The sequence below is a fragment of the Natrix helvetica genome (assembly GCF_964273705.1).
Source record: "Natrix helvetica genome assembly, chromosome: 1".
In the NCBI taxonomy this organism is placed as follows: domain Eukaryota; kingdom Metazoa; phylum Chordata; class Lepidosauria; order Squamata; family Natricidae; genus Natrix; species Natrix helvetica.
In genome coordinates, this window is record NC_138548.1 from 90,372,103 (window position 1) to 90,388,947 (window position 16,845).

General features: G+C 39.4%; 1 protein-coding gene across 1 annotated transcript; it reads left to right on the forward strand.

The window, feature by feature from the left end:
* Nucleotides 1–1,427: 1,427 nt before the first annotated feature.
* FGF4 (fibroblast growth factor 4) lies at nt 1,428–12,038 on the forward strand (the record flags this gene model as incomplete). Its single annotated transcript, XM_081938455.1, has 3 exons — nt 1,428–1,737; nt 5,529–5,632; nt 11,862–12,038. 3 exons carry the CDS (start codon nt 1,428–1,430, stop codon nt 12,036–12,038), a joined length of 591 nt encoding a protein of 196 aa, XP_081794581.1.
* Nucleotides 12,039–16,845: the final 4,807 nt, after the last annotated feature.

The window sequence follows — 16,845 nt, forward strand, 5'->3', positions numbered from 1 at the left end:
AGAGAGAGAGAGAGAGAGAGAGAGAGGGAGGACTCAGTGGAGCATATATGTAACCAGAGAAGAGCTTCTCCATAGGCTGTCAGTATGATACTCTTAGAAACGCTGGGGTAACTTAAAACTATCAGATACCCAAAGTATCTTTAAGACCCCATTCCAATGAATCGCTGGAGAATTCGGCACTCCTTATCACTCTTAACAACTCCTTAGTGCATTTTTTTGGGCTTGTTTCATTTTGATTGAAAGACAGATTCTCCTCTTTCCTATCTTTCCAATTGGTTAAAGCTCCTGTTGAGATGTACCTTTTATTTTGTCTGAGCACAGAGCGCGTTAGAAATTTTGCTTTTTACATTTTTGACCTGGCCCTTTTTTAAAAAAAACTTTTTACTTTTTTTTGCATTTTTAAATTTTTTTTTAAAAAAATGCCTTCACTCTCTCGTGCATTAGCTATGTTGGCCTATCGCAAAGGATTTCACCCCCTTTCTTTGCAAACTCTAAAGCATGTTCCTTGGAAACAGCCAAATCTTAAATTCCTGCGTTTTCCACAAAGCGAGACATTGTTGAGGGGAGGAGGAGGAGGATAGAGGGGGAGAAGCGTGTTGGGCATTCTTTGATATGTCTGTTTGTGAGTATGTTAAATTGGTAGCATTTGCACACCCTTGCAAAACCGAAAGGGGGGGGAATACCCCAGTTAAGGGTCGCATGTCCTGAGCACGAAAGGTGAACGTTTCTCGATTATCCCTAACGGAAGACTCATGCATTTTTTCTCTTTTTCTTTTTAAAGTTGACATATATTCCCTCCTCCTTTCTCTCCCTCCCCCCCCACCCAACCACTTCTAAGACCCAATTGGTTGTGATGGACCATCTCGGGGTGATCATTTCGCGTCCAGTTCCCCTCGCTTGTAGGCAGCCATAGGTGGTGATGTAATAGGTATCAAGGCCGGATGGATATATAAGTGTCGTGGTTTCGGGGGGGGGGAGAAGGGCCATGAGTGAGCGCGCAGAGAAGGTCCCCACTTGACAGAAGCGGAGATCAAGTTCAGAAGAAGCTGCTGCGGAGACGATCTTTGCTGCTTGCCCGCCCCACCGGTTGCGCACCGGATTCCTCTTCCATGCGATCTAAGCAGCGGCTCTCCAGTTCCACGGGGTGCTGAGTTACTTGCTCGCCCCCTTCCCACCTACGAAATATATACATATATATATATTTCGTGTATAATCAATATAGTATATGTATATATGTATATATAACGTATATATACATACATATATACATACATATATTTGTTGGTTTGCCTTCCCTGCACCATCCCCCACCCCCATCCCACCCCGCTCTTGGGATCTAAGCCTGGGGCAGGAGTTTCGCACGGAGAGGTGTATTTTTAGCCGCTTGCCTCCCCTGGAACCACGTGTGCCGCCCGCGTTCGCTGAGGATGACTGGTCCCTGTCCGGCCTGCTGGCCAGCCTTGCTCCTGGGACTGCTGTCGCCCTGGCTGGCCGGCCGCTGCATGCCCGTCTTCGCTCAGCAGCACAACGAGACCCTGGAGTGGCGTTGGGAGACTCTCTTCTCGCGCTCCATGGCCAGGCTGCCCGCCGGGGAGAGGAATTTGCTCAGCCGGGACGGGGACTATCTGCTGGGCATCAAGAGGCTGCGGCGCCTCTATTGCAACGTCGGCATCGGCTTTCACATCCAGGTCCTGCCGGACAGCCGGATCAACGGGATCCACGACGAGAACCGATACAGTAAGTAGTGGTTGCGCCCCGCCGCCTCTGCCCCACCTGGATCCGCTCGGCTGAGACACCCCAGAAGGGGAACAGCCAGTCAGTCAGCCAGCCAGCGAGCGCCCACCCCCCAGAAGTGCGTGGGATCCTAAGGCGGGAGAAAGGGGGCGCGTGTGAACGGCCCGAGGCTTTAGGTTGCTCCTGTACTCCCCGGGAAGGTGAACTCCTGGCCGCGACGGACAGGAGGCTGTCGAGGAGCGGAACGATCGAGCCCGTCCGTCCTCTGGGGCAACGCCTCGCGGAGGAGGAAAGCTCCCCGCGCCCCCTTTTCAGGGCAAGGCGCCAAACCTCTCCCCTTCCCCGCTTCAGGCAATCAGCGTCGAGGGTCAAAGCCAAAGAAGCTTCGAAGTCAGAGGGGTTTAGGGACCTTGTAGAAAAGCAGCCTCGGCTGGGGGCAAGGGAACGAAAGGGTTAAACTGGGCAGCCCCCAGGTAGACGAAATGGGAAGGCGCCCCTCGGAGAAAGCCGAAAAGGCCAGGTGCGTTTTCTCTTCGCCCATTATTGGCTCGTGTTGAGCTCCCCAGGTAAGCCGGCGGAAGTCAGACAGACGAGGATCAAGCCGAGGGTCTTGCGTGATGTTTTCCCCCGCTATTTTCCTAGGGTGGGAAGGGATGGGATTCGATCTGAAAGGAGTGAAGGGGTTTATCTCGCGGTCTCACCGGAATAAATAAGAGACGCGACCCATTTCATGTCTAAAAAAAGTATTGGTCCTCCTGACTGCCCAGGGAAAACTGGAATACAGTAGCAACTTACTACAGTAGAGTGAGCTGTGAGTGTTGTGCAAGGAATGTGGCATAAACTTTGAAAGTGAAATTCCCCCGTTTTATATTGGGTGATTTGACTGCACTGGCTTGCGCCTTGTGCAATTCAGTCCAGGAACAGAAGCAGAGTTACTTAGCTGCTCCCTCTGTAATTAAAAATTGCCCCCCAGAAATTCCCTCTGACCTGAGCTTAGTCAATTTAAAGCAGGATTTACTTACTTATTTGTTTGTTTGTTTGTTTACTTAGTTTGTCAAACATGTAGGAGATAACAGGTATAAGTATAAACATGGACATGAACACAGGAAATGGGTACGAATAAATGGGGACAGTAGGACAGGGGCGGTTGGCATGCTGGTGCGCTTATGCATACCCCCTTACAGACCTCTTAGGAAAAGGATGAGGTCCACGCTCAACAGTTTAAGGTTAAAGTTATGGGGGTTTGAGTCAAACCCTTTAGAAAGTCAAACTTCTTTTGACTTTCTAAACAAAATTAGACATTTTTCCTTAACAGCCTAGCTTAGGTTAGAGTTATGGGGAGCAGCTACTCTTAAGTCCCACCCTGCTTTTGCCACAGGCTGACAGAGTAGTTAATTTGGGATTCAAGATCCCATCCCGCTTCTGCCGAGGAGCTGGGATAGTCTAAAAGCATCTGTTCATGACTTAACCCCATGGCCCCATAGCTCTAATTCTAACTAACACCCAACTGAAACAATAGGACCGGGAGGAGGGGTTAAAGACTGCACCATGACAAACGTTTCATGTGTCCTAAAACATGTCAGATACTTATTTTAAGCTGGGTGAGGTGGGGCGGGGGAATCTCTGCTAGATCTTCAATCACAGCAGAAGGAAGACCTGAAGCCTTTTGCAAGCTGTCAAGCCTCCAGCATCCCTTGCTACTAGTCAAGGCCAGCACAAGTCATTTGCAGTTGCTCCTATGTGGCTGCTTTTAAGCAGCTTCTAAAAAAGAAATAATAGCAGGTAGTCCATTGGCTGAGTTGGGCTGGAAGCGTTATTAATGAACACGCTAAGGAGTTAAACTAGATGTTATTTATTTATTTATCACATTTCTGAGCCCACCCATCTCCCTCAAAGAGGGATTCTGGATGGTGTACAATAAAGCATCGTAATATTAAACAATCTACAGAAATTAAAATGTCAACACTAAAAAAAATTAACTAAAAGTTTCTTTAAAATTATTTTTAAAAATTAAGGTGGCAGGAATAATTAAATCCCATTGAAAGCTAGTTGGCAAAGGCAAAGGGGAGGCTTTCATGGTAACAGCCAACCTCATGACTGTGCACTCTGTAACTTTAATGAGCCAAGGGCCTGTAGAGCAATGGGTTGGGCATATCCTGAGCAGGGCCAGCTGCTGTTCTGTATAGAGATGGGTTATCATATGGGAATATTGTCTATGGAAAGTAGCTTGTTCAAGTCAAAGTTGGCTTTTCCAGCAAGCCGGCCTGGCCTGTTAATTTTATTTAATTTTTAAAATGTGAGTGTTATATAAATTGGATTTGTTTTTTGGACTGTTTCTAATTTCCTTTTAACTTTTGTACTATGTGTTTTTTAATGCTGTACGCCGCCCTGAGTCCTTGGGAGAAGGGCGGCATATAAATCTAATAAATCCAATCCAATCCAATGCAAATCACTGGTATTTTTGGGAAGTGGGGGGAGGGAATCAGTGATAACATTTGCAGTGGGTATGTTCGTAGGTCTTCATTCTCTACGGAACTATGAGTTGGCCAAATTCATTCATTTTGTTAGGCGGGGTATGTTATGTCTCAATGCAATGTGTATACCCACTTAGTGGTGGTTTGCAAATCATGGTTTAAAGTCAGCATGCTTGAACCAGCCAGTTGTGGTTCACTAAATAAAGCCTGATTAGGCAATTCTGACAGGAATGTATAACAGTGTTTTTCCAGCCTCCAGATTGCTTCTTTGAACACATATCTACTACATATCAAAAATCATGACAGGGTTTCTCATTGCTGTGAAGTGGGAAAGCACATGTAGTAGTAAGGAAACATAAAATATGTGGAACGTAGTTAATAATAAAAGAATAACTGGAAATTCTTCCCCTCAGAATTGCAATATTATGGAAATAGCAAAATGTGGATTCCAGCTAAACGAGTAGCTCAGTTCTGTACATCTTTATCCCACCCATTACACCCATACCAAAATGGGCTTGCCCCTGTTAGTACAATCTAAGAATCAGGTCAGTGAGAAGAGCTTCCCAAGACAAGAGGGTAGGAGATGGTTGACAATTGCAAAGAAAATGGAAGGTTTGATTATTCAGAAGTGGTCATTGCTTCCATTGTGTTAATTTCACTAGAACTGAGCCAATATCATGGAAAGTCCTTGCTCTTATCATCACAAGTGACATTTAGTCTCAAGTTTCAGTGTTAGGTGTATATCAGTTACATATTCTTCAACATCCAATACCCACAGTATTGGGGGGATAAAAGAGACTTTCTACAGATGGCAAGATGGCAAGATAGCAACTTGGGTAGCAACTGCAAGAAGTCTTAAGCTGACGGGAAACAAGGCTTTCAATACTTCAACCATTTATTCTAAGTTTGACTGAACCAATCCTCTTCTGCAGGGAAGTTTTGAAAAGATTGGTGAAAAAGAACAATTTATGCGACTGGCAACAATTTTGGAGCAGATGGTTCAACCCAAAAAGTAGAGATTGCCCTTTTCTGTTCTAGAGTAACCTGAAGCTCAGTGGAACTTTTCCGAATCTTAATAATTTGATGTTTACTTCCTAATATAGCTGTCTACAAGCCATAATACAAGATACACATAAATATTCCTGAACTTTTGAGTAGCTGTTGCATGCCACAAGAGTAGCCCTACTGGTATGGTTCTACTGACATATCTTAAAGAGTAATAGAATTAGTAGGATATTCTTTATTCAAATGATTTATGATTGCATGTAATCCTATATCCATATCCTGGTTTGTTTCTAATGCATTCTTCTTCTCTTAAAGGTTTGCTGGAAATCTCTCCAGTGGAACGAGGAGTGGTTAGCCTTTTTGGTGTTAAAAGTGGACTTTTTGTAGCAATGAACAGCAAAGGCAAACTCTATGGATCCGTAAGTAGCAGTTATAAAGATTTTCAGCTAAAGATTTTTAATCACCTTTAAAATATCAATTGAACTTTTGAGGAACACAGCTGGCACTACTAGAAAGACAAGTGTTTTAATACTACAGGCTTTTAGTAGATAGATTAAATAGATGTGCTTGTTAAGCACATTAAGAGGACAATTCTCTGATTGTCCCAGATGTGGACATTACAAACAGCTGTAGGAAGTAAAAGGTAGTTTATGATTAAAACATTTTTGGATTTGTAGCAGAAAATTCAGATTATCTAATAATCCAGAAAATGCTGTTTAATATACACATATATTTCCATATACTGCAATCACCTAATTTGGGAAATCAAAGGCTTGCAGATTGGGGACATATAGGCTTGCAAAGTGTAAGATAGCCTATTGCTCTGAGACATTCAACTCTTGTAATTTTCTGCAATCTTCCAATGTACCTAGACTTTGCCACTGGCTGTACTGGTTCAGAAGTTTGAGAGCTGTATTCCTAAAACAAATGGAATGGTTATTTTGTGTGTTTTATAACAGAATACTTCCCGCCCCCTTTATTCAATTTAAAGTTACAACTTTATGACAAAGTTTTGAGGGACTAGAAATAAAGTGGTAAACTAATAAAATTAGTTTTTTACTAGAAGGGGCAGGGATACCCTTCGACGTCTGGATGGACCACAAAAATTTGGAGGCCCTCCAGACCCCACGAAGATTGTTGCCAAAACAAGTTAGATGGGCCTTGTATTTTCGGCGATTCAACTTTTTTTTTTTTTTTGCTACATAAAGCTTTATAAGACATACTTTCTGGAATTTAGCAAATTGTCACTGTGACAAAAAAGCAAAGCAGTTTAATTTATAACAAAACTCAAGGACTAATTACATATGGATATATTCATGCACTGTCTAGTGGAAGAAAAGGACAGTTTAGCTGTGAGCGTCTTATTTTAGTTTTTTTTTAATTCTCTACTGAATTTGTCTGAATCTGTAAATCTGGAGAAAAAATGTTGGAGAGCCATTTCAATTATTGTAGCCTATTTAGTTCCTAAAAATAACACAAGTCCTTTTTTTCCCCCTTTGGTCATTTCCAGCTGCCTTTCTATTATAGTCCTTCTGTTGATATGAGCTAGTGTAGGCAGAGATTTTTGCCAAAGAAAGAGTGTTTTCTTATTCACTTGCCTAAAAGGAAGCGAGGCTAAATCTTAAGGGTGTAAAAGGCATTATACATTCCAATAATTTAAGACTTTGGACACAATAGCCTTTCCTTTATTTATATCAGTTTGCCACCAATGATCATTTTCCTTCTGCATTTTCGATATACCTATCATTTCTTAAATATCGAAAAAGACATCCTTTGTCCAATGTCATTTATGTAGATAACTTTCATTTAGGGGTCAGTATAAATAGTCATTGGACTGCATTCCAAGCAAACTAACAATCTGAAATAAAGGCGATTAAAAAAATGAGATTAAGGAATGTTTCCAATGGTGGTAGACTGTAATGGTTTGCCTTATTTTCTTACACTGTCTCCCTCAAACCAAAGTCTTGTCTATCTCAAGTCTTTTGGTTGTAGTATTTTGGATTGTAACACATTAATTAAATAATGGCAAATACCTGCTACTCAATGAGTTAAGTTTCCTTTATACAGGGAGCAAAAGAAAGCAGCATAGCAGACCCATAATACTATTCCTTCTTGTAGCTCTGCTAATTGTCCTTGGAGAAGCTTATTTGACCCTTGATAATTTTCAAAATAATATAAGAATAATCAGATTCTTTCAGAGTGAGTGGTTATGACTGATTTGCCATGCCTGATCCTTAAACAACATTGCTGTTTTCTTTGCTTGAGTCTGCTTTCTTCTGTAAATGGGGAAAGAACATTCAGCAGTATGCAATTCAGTTACGATAAATGTAATTTGTGTACTAAGAAAAACCAGATGGCACAGGTAAAAAAAAAAAAAAAACCCTGGTGGTACTTGGCTTGGTAGGATGAATCTGATCATCCTGGTAGACCACAAGTTAAACATCAGCCAGCAGTATGTTACAACTGCCAAAAGAGCCAATGCAATGCAGCAGAAGTGTAGTACTGAGATAACGAGAAATGATATTTATGCTCCCTGCTGCACAAGACAACCCACCCCTGAGATATTGTGCTCAGATGTAGTCACTACAACACAAGAAAAATACCAAGAAATTGGAGAAAATGCAGAGAGGAGCAACAAAGTGGCTAAAACCTATGAAAAACAGTTAAAGGAAATGGATACAGTTAACTGGAGAAGAGAAAAATATAGGGAGAAATGATAGCAGTATTTTAATACTTGTCAGGCAAGGTATAGGAGAAATGGATTTATTCTCCATAGAATCCAAGCTTTACAAAAAGATAGCCAAACATTGAATATGGAGGAATTTCTTGGTGGCAAGTGCTATTAAACAATGGAACAGCATGCCTCATGAAGTCATAGGTGATGTACCATTACAAGTTTTCAAGGCAAAGGTTCAAGGCCATTTGTCTGGGATAATATGAAGATCGCTGCCATGGGCAGCGGCTGGACCAAGAAACTTTCCAATTGTCCCCATCAACCATTTGAGTTTATAGTGGTACATCCATATCCAAAAGCTTACTTATGGAATATAGAATCATGGATAGTTACTTTATATTGCCTGAGTTTCCGGCCAGAATAAGCAAATTTCTGTACTGTATAAAAAGATTGTCTTTTATTATTCATGTATATAAGGCAGCATTGACATATAAGAAAAGTACTGGTAACATAACCATTGTTCTTCTGGCAGCAAGCAATCACTTTATAAATCCCTTTTTTTGTCCATTTTATTTGAGTCTTGTAAGATTTGGTTCTTTCCTCCTGAAGTGCTAGAGCATAGCTCCACTGATACTTATTTCTTACAAACAATTTTTTTTTCATTTTTTCAAAATTTAAATGTTCTGCAGAGGAGGCAAGGCTATTGGGGGAAAAAAAGAAAAGAAGGGAGGAAGAGTGAGGATAAAAATGGGAGAAAGAGAAAAGGCAGAAAAAGAAAGCGAGATGAGGCACGTTGAGAATTATTTAGAAAAATGAATCTTATGGAAATGTTTGGTAATACAACCATATTAGGAATAGTTGGTGAAGCTGAAAGAATTTGCTAAAATGGCAAAATTGACCAATTTGAAGGCAATATCTATGTTCTTTGGTACCTGGAAACTCCTTATAGATTTTACAATAAAACAAAAAAAATGAATTTACAATCTATGATTTTGATAATTAACTAGATTAGATTATAGAAAGTAAAACATCATGCTGTAATTTTAGACAAAGAGGTAACTCTAGATTACAGAAAGTAAAGTGTCATGGTGTAACTTTAGAGAAAGAGGTAAATGTAGAATTGTAGTTACAGCTCTTATAAAGATGGGAAATGACTTTTTAAATATTTTTTTTTGTTTCCTTTCCATTTTTCTTCCTCTTTTTTGCACTTTCTTTTTTCTTTCGTTTTTTTCCTTCTTACTTAATTTTAGTTCCTATTGAAGTTTAGTCCTGTTTTATAAATTTGTTTAATAAAATCATATTTTTAAAAGAGAGAAAAATGAACTTCTTGTTCCAGCAAGTAGCTCCCCATAATATTCTTGGAGAAAATGTAGCACTCGGGGGGGGGGGGTCTCTTGTCTTCTTCAAATCATCCTTAATATAACATAAAGTTGTGTCCCTCCCCCTTCATTTTTAAGGCAGCTGCCTGAAGATTTTCCATGCTTGGAAATATCTGAGGGCTTTACTGCTCTGTGTAAGAGGAGACTTTCCCCTGTATAGAAAAGTATATGCATCTACACTCTTAAAACAGTCAATTCTCTGAGTTTAGTTTTAAAAGAGGGGAGGGAAATCCTACTTCTAAAAGAGGGATGGGTTCTACCCTAAAAGATGTGTCTCCCTACCCTGATCCTTGTAGAGTAGATTCCATAGACATTCTGTATTTTAAAATTTTTAATTGAATATATGTAATCTCAATTAATAAAAAGCATTTTCAATGTATTTATCTTTCAGCTTTAATTTTCATTCTACATTGCATCTTAACATAGTGCTGGGAGCTTCAGGCACATGCCAGCTTTAAAAGTCAGGAAGCCACTAAAAACAGTAGAATTGCCACGAATTTTTAAAGCAAATCAAATTGATAGAAGGAGAAATGAAGGGGTAAAAGAGAAAGAAGCTATAAGGTGTGAACAGATTAGGTTGCCTTGAGCACTAATTAGAATGGAAATCAGGTAATAAAGGTATACTGTACATGTTTTGGGATTCACCATATTTAGGCCCTGAAACCTGGGAAATCCATTCATTATTCAGAATATGATGTGAACAATTTATCCACAATCAGAAATAAAAGAGGAGATAATAATGGTTTGGGGTGTGTGTATTGCAGTGTGTTATTGGGCTGCTTCAAGATTTTAGGAGAGTCTCTCAATCTAAGGTCTTGCCATGTGTGAAATGTCTAGACAAGCATAAAATTTGGCTGGGAAATTCTGCTTCAAAAAATAATGCTGCTTGGGATAATAATCCCAAGAGGAAGACATAGTGCTGAACTTGGCTTAAGTAAACAGTTTTGGACTTCTCTTATTATTATTATTCCAGATCAAGGAACAGGCAGAAAGATAAGTACATATAGTCCTCGACTTACGACCACAGTGGAGCCCAAAATTTCTGTTGCTACATGGAACAGTTTTTAAGTGTATTTTGCCCCATTTTACAATCCTGCCACAGTTGTTAAATGAATCTCTAACAATTGTTAAGTTAGGTAACATGGTTGTTAAGTGAATCTGGCTTCTTCATTGACTTTGCTTGTCAGAAGGTTTCAAAAACTGACCACATGACCCCAGGACACTGCAATTGTCATAAATATGAGTCAGTTGCCAAGGGTCTGAATTTTGAACACATGATCATGGGGACACTGCAACAGCTGTTAAGTGTGAAAAATGGTCACAAGTCACTTTTTTTCAGTGCCGTTGTAACTTTGAATGGTCATTAAATGTACTGTTGTAGGTTGAGGACTACCTGTATGTTTGAGCAATTGATATTTGTCAATTTTGATGAGAATTGACATAATCTGTGCCTGCTGCTCTTGTGTGATTTGAAATATACAGTAATTGTTTCTCTGAAATCATTTTTTCCCTAAATACTAAAATGCAGGTCTTGGTTGAAACAAAATGTAAGAAGGATGCATTTAAAAAGGAAAGTTCAAATTTATACCAATATGCATTTTTGTGTATATGCTTGGGCAATATATACATTTTAAAAAAATGAAATCTGTATAGGAATGAACAAAAATGAAACCTTCATTGATCCAGCTAATCATAATTTGAGTAAAACAGACAACCATTTATGTTGGAGACTGACCTGCATAATTAGAAAAGTATATTTCTGAGAAAAAGATAAAATCTTGTATGATAAATACCCAGGTGTATTTAGAAAGATAAAAGTGAGATACGTGTGAAAATTGTGAACAGTGAGAATTTTAGAGGAACAATGGAATGGAACCAATGTATGTTGTGTATGTATATGTGTATATGTATATGTACACACATATATGTTGCATTTGCGCTGATAAATAAAGGGAGACTAGTATAGATCTATTTCAAGCTATTTAGCTCTCATCAGCTAGCAATACCCTTACCGGGAATTGAACCTGAGCTGTATTACATATTAGGCAATTGTATTAGCCACTAAGCCACAGGCTCTACTCCTTTATCAGCTAAGCCAGGAAATAGGCACATATTGTGTCACAACCCCTGGTATGTCCAAATATGGAAGGGAGCATACTGCTTGCCTTTTCTGTCTATGGTCTATCCTTAACTTATTGATGAAAGCAAGATTTCACTATGGTCTTTTTGGCAAATATTCTATCAATGAAATTCAATTTTTCCATTTAACAAAGTCCTCAGATCGACTGGTAAATGTTGATGATAGTTTTTGTCTACCTCCACCTTCTCCAATTCAATGTCTTCCATAAGTGTTGGATTACATTTTCTGACAAGATGAAAATTATAGACTGTAAACTGGAAGGAACTAGAATGGGGTAAGATCATCTGAAAGACTTTATGAAGTTTGAGTTGCATGATAAAGTTGAAAAAAGAACAAAAAAGAAGGCAAGTGCTCAGGTATATTTTCCGTGTATAGGTACACAGAGACATTTTTTATATCTAACTTTTCCCTTACTCTCACTATCCTCTTCCCTTCCTTCTCCACTCTCATTTCAGAGCCATTTTGGTGATGAGTGTAAATTCAAAGAGATTCTGCTGCCAAACAACTACAACGCCTATGAGTCCCAGATCTATCCTGGGATGTACATGGCCCTGAGCAAAAATGGAAGAACCAAGAAAGGCAACAAAGTGTCTCCCACCATGACAGTGACACATTTTCTTCCCAGGATTTGAGAACTATCACTTCAGAGCTACCTCAGGGCAGAAGGAAAAGGCAAGGCCCAGTTGGGAGAATGGAAGAGGGAGGGGGTGAAATCTACGGTGCACTTTTTCTTTGAGAGTTTTATGCAAGAGTAGATGTAACATATTTAAATTATTGATGTCTGTATATATTGCCAGAAAGTTATTTATAGTTCTGATCATTTTTTTAAAAAATTCCTAAAAGAAAAGAAATGAAAGAAAGAATAACCTTCTACAAAACCAAACCTCCAACCTAAGCTATTCATTACACCGTGTAACAGTAGAAGGCTCTTGCATTGTGGTTTATTTAATCTTATCTTTGTTTTGGGGTAAGTTATCACAGGTGTGCTGCTATTATGACTTTTTAAATGTGAAATCTGATTCCTATATGCTTTGCACTGTTCTGTGCATTGTACAATGTTTGTTAGTGGACATTAAATTGTTTTTTTTTAAAAAAAAAAACACACACACATTGTTTTTAACCAGTTATGACAGCCAGCAAACGTTTTAGTCCTTACAAAAGAAGCTAGACAAATCTTCCTCAGTTCTGATGCCAGCTTATAGGAACGTACAGCATCTCTGACCTCCTTTTGTGCAGCATGGTTAGTTCATAGAAATGGTGTCAATTTACTTCTGCTACAGAAACTGTAGCATTGATCTACGCCCTGCAATGCTCTTTTTAGCTCTGCTACAGTTGAACTCTGAACTTTCCTGCATTCAATCCCTCTGGTGCCTGTAGAGTTGAATCCACCAGCAAAGTAGGAGTAAATCCCATTGAAAATCTCCGAAGGTTGCATGGCAGGAGTTCATAGTGAATTGCCCTCTAGGGTAGACCCTTTTCAAGTTCTAGACTTAAATTCTCAGCATTGTGAGAATGAGGATTGCCATGTTAGTAGTACAAAACAATATCTGGACACTTTTACTCATTGTTCGGCTAAAGTACAATGTGGTCATTTTCTTCTTTCAGCCACTCACATTTTGGAATAGGTTACAATGAAGAACCTTTGTGTTACAAGACCACAAACCATCTTTTAAATGGAGTGATATTACAGGTAGTCTGGATGACAACCCCAGTTGGCACTACAACTTCCGTTGTTAGAACGTCCAATCATTAAGTGAGCCATCATATGACTGTGTCCAATTTTACAGCCGTTCTTTTTTTGCCGCAATCATTAAGTAAATCACACATTAAGTGAATCCAGTTTCTCTCACTGATGTTGTTTGATGGGAAGGCAGCTGGGAAAGTCACAACTGGCAATCAAATGACCCCAGGATGCTTCAATTGCTGTAAATGCATGTTGGTTATCAAGTACCTGAATTACGATCGCATGACTGTGTAGGGATGCTGCAATGTTCAAAAAGGCAAGAACGAGTCGTAAGTCACTTTTTCAGTGCCGTTAGAAATCTTGAATGGTTGCTAGTCATAAGTCAAGAATTACCAAACGAATGATTTTAGTAACACTTGAAAATATCTCTCCTTCAGGCCAGATTTCCACATAGTTGTAAGCCACTGTTTTTTCAGAAGTGCTGTTCAAATTTGGCTCTTTGAACTGACTAGCAAACTAGGTGATTTCATCTATGTTCCCCCCCACATTTTTTTTAGCTCTGCATGTTGAACCAGGAATGCTCATGTTCTCATGAGTTTTTCTTCAAATAGGAACAAGACAAAGTTCCTGCTTCACGCATTGCAGTGAACGAATCATGGACGCCGTATTCTGATTTTGTCAACCTTCCTTTAAAACGGGTTAGCCAGTCTTTTAAAAGCTGTTCCCATAAATGCTACACAATATCAAAAACCAGCCTATGATGCAATTCTGCAGTACAGAATCACTTCACCAATTGAAGGTCATTTTTTTCCAACTGGGGTTGGGGGCAGAATAAACACATGTATGGCTACTGAGGTTTGCAGAGGAATAAACTATTTAGCCTTTTTAAAAAGTGGAGGTTGCTTTTTAAATATGAAAAAATATGTGTTAAACCTATTGGGGAGTTTAATAGACCTGTTTTTTTTAAAGTGGGTAATCCCATCATTGTAATTCAGTGGTTTCAACCATGGACTGAAAAATAGGTGCTTGTCTATGGTAGAAGTCCTGTCCCAGTAATCATGACTCTGCCATAAAGATTCCTGCTGAGCATGTCCCAATAGCAGTTCACTCTGCAGTAATCATATTGACTTTAATTAAACATTTATACTGTAAATGGTTTATAGGTTGTAGTTTTCTCATTTCATGAGAAATAATAATGTTCCTCTACTATCTACCTCATTCAATTATTCTGTAAGCCAGTTTCCTTACAAGACCAGCAGGGAAGGGGTGTTCATTTTTTCTCCCTACCCTGCTTATAATTCCAGTGTGGGAGGGAGGGGGGCATCCCAATTCCCCCCCCTCTTTTTCCATATGTAGCCAGAAGAATTCCAGATAGTGTTGGTTACATCCAATTTGAGCCTTGTCACGTTTGTGCTATCTTTACCCAGTGATTTACTTTTAGTAAGGATAATCATGGTGAAAATATTTGCAGACAGCTGTCAGGCTGCAGCACTATATGCTCATCCAGTAACCTTATATTTTTCTTTATATATTTTGTGAATGTAAACCATGTCTTTAAAGCAAAGAATGAACCAGCAGGTTTAAGGAGGATGATTGGAGGGGGATGGAAAGGGTGAGTAAAAAAGGATGGTAACTCTTAGGCAATGTTTAATGGTTTCTTTTAATGGAAGTAGGGTGTTGAGAGCTAATTCCAGGCTTCCTCTAACAGATATCTTGGAAACATTGCCTTTGTCATGTTGTAGAAGACAGCTCTCAAAATCATAATGGGAGCTGAAGGCAGATATTGGTAAGGGCTTACTCCGAAATGAGGCACTGGAGTTATTAGGATAACTTCTCAGCTATCTGGAGATCAGATCCACCAAATTATTATTTTGCTGCTATGCTGGCAGATTACCTGCCATGCAGACTTAGAAATGAACTCAATGATTTCATTTGGGTAGGGCTAATTTAGACCACAATCCTTCACCTACTTCTATTTATTTCAATGGGATTTTTTTTTAGCACATCTTTTTCCCACCTCACCTACCAAGCGCTGTCATGCCATAGATCAAGCACCTGATTACAGTGTGTCTCTTTCCTTGGCATGACAGAAGAATAGAAAGCTGACTTATATCAAGATCAACTCTTGTTCTATCCAGTCTATTGGCTATCTTAGCTAGCCGTGGATCTCCTGGAACTGAGATCTTTCCTGTCATGAGCTAGATATAATCCTATTAAGCAGAGCAGACATGAAGCTAGGATATGTTTAAAAAAAAAACAGATGCCCAATCACTAAACTTATTTTGAACCCACTTTTAATGCTTAGCTAAAATATGTCCCCACATTTTACCACCCCTTTACAAATTGGATGTGTGTGAATGACTGCTTGGGAGCCATTTGAGGTAGACTGCAATTACTTCATGGTGGAATCAGACTTTAAAAGATTCTTACCTCTGCTATGAGAAAGTCTGGGAAAGTTCCCCCATTCAGGTAAAAGTTTAATTCATTAAGAGAATGGCTTCTGCTCTTGCTTGGACTCTTTAAGATTCTCAATACTTACGATGGGACTATATTACCCCATCACAAAAGAGATGGCTAGACCTATGACTGGAGAGAGATGTGTGAAGGTCCTTTTGTGATACATATTAGCAGAGAGAAACAAAGGCTTTGGGGATGTAATACTAAACCATGGTTTAGTGCAACATGCATGAGTATATCCAAGATTCTGACTTACATGGGCTCTGCTTCTCTTTGGTGCAGTTAAGGAGAGCAGTGTAGAAGTAACTGCTCTTAAACTATCCAGAGTTCTCTGTGAGCTCTGAATTTGACAAACTCATGACCAAAGTTCAGTATCCGAAATTGGGCTGTGAAAGACTACATCTTGACAACCTTTGGAAAGTCCTTACGAGAAGTGAAGACTGCAGTAGGCATAGTCATGATGCAAAGCAGGGAAGGCTTTGTCACACATATGAGCCTAGATAACATTCCCTAAGTGCTAGAGTAGAAGATTTGGAAGGACAGGGATATTAATTTCATAAAGATGCTAACCCTAATTCGAGATATCTGGTATAGCTTCCATATGTTTCCTGTCTTAAAATGCTGGGAAATGATATCATCAAGTTGCAATGGTTGCAGTAAAAGAGGCTTCTGGGAGGCTGTGGGCTGCCAAGTTCTGATACAGACAACAATTTTGTTTTCGATTGTCTCCTAACTCAGGTTTGGTTAAATTATTAACAATTGGATGTTAGTTGTTCTTTAAATGGTGCACTGAAGGTCATATTTCAATAATAGAAGGGAAGAGATAAAGAGAGCTAAATTTTACTTAATTCAAATTATAATGAAATGTAACGAATATATTTTTTTTTCCAATTTAGCAATTTGCCACATTAATCACTACAATTTCATAACCATTTTAGAAGTATTTATGGGTCAAACTGCAAGCTTCTAGGGGCCTTATATTCTTCTAGTTTTGGGGTTTAGTATTTCTGCTCCAAAGTAAAATTATGATGAATTGGCCTTGGGCTTGGAGTCAGTGTCCTTAATGTTCACAAAGAGTGGAGCAGGTGGTCCTTTGAGTCCTTTCTGCAGCCAAGTTGCAAGCAGAAGTGCCTTTAGCAATGCCTAGGATTGGGTGTTAAAATGAAACATTGGCTTACATTTATCATGCTAAATGCAGAGATTACTTGAATGCACAAGAATTGTCATTATGGAACTTTATTTCATAGGGCAAATTCTAAGTGACCATAATTCCACATTCACTATCAAGTACAATGTCA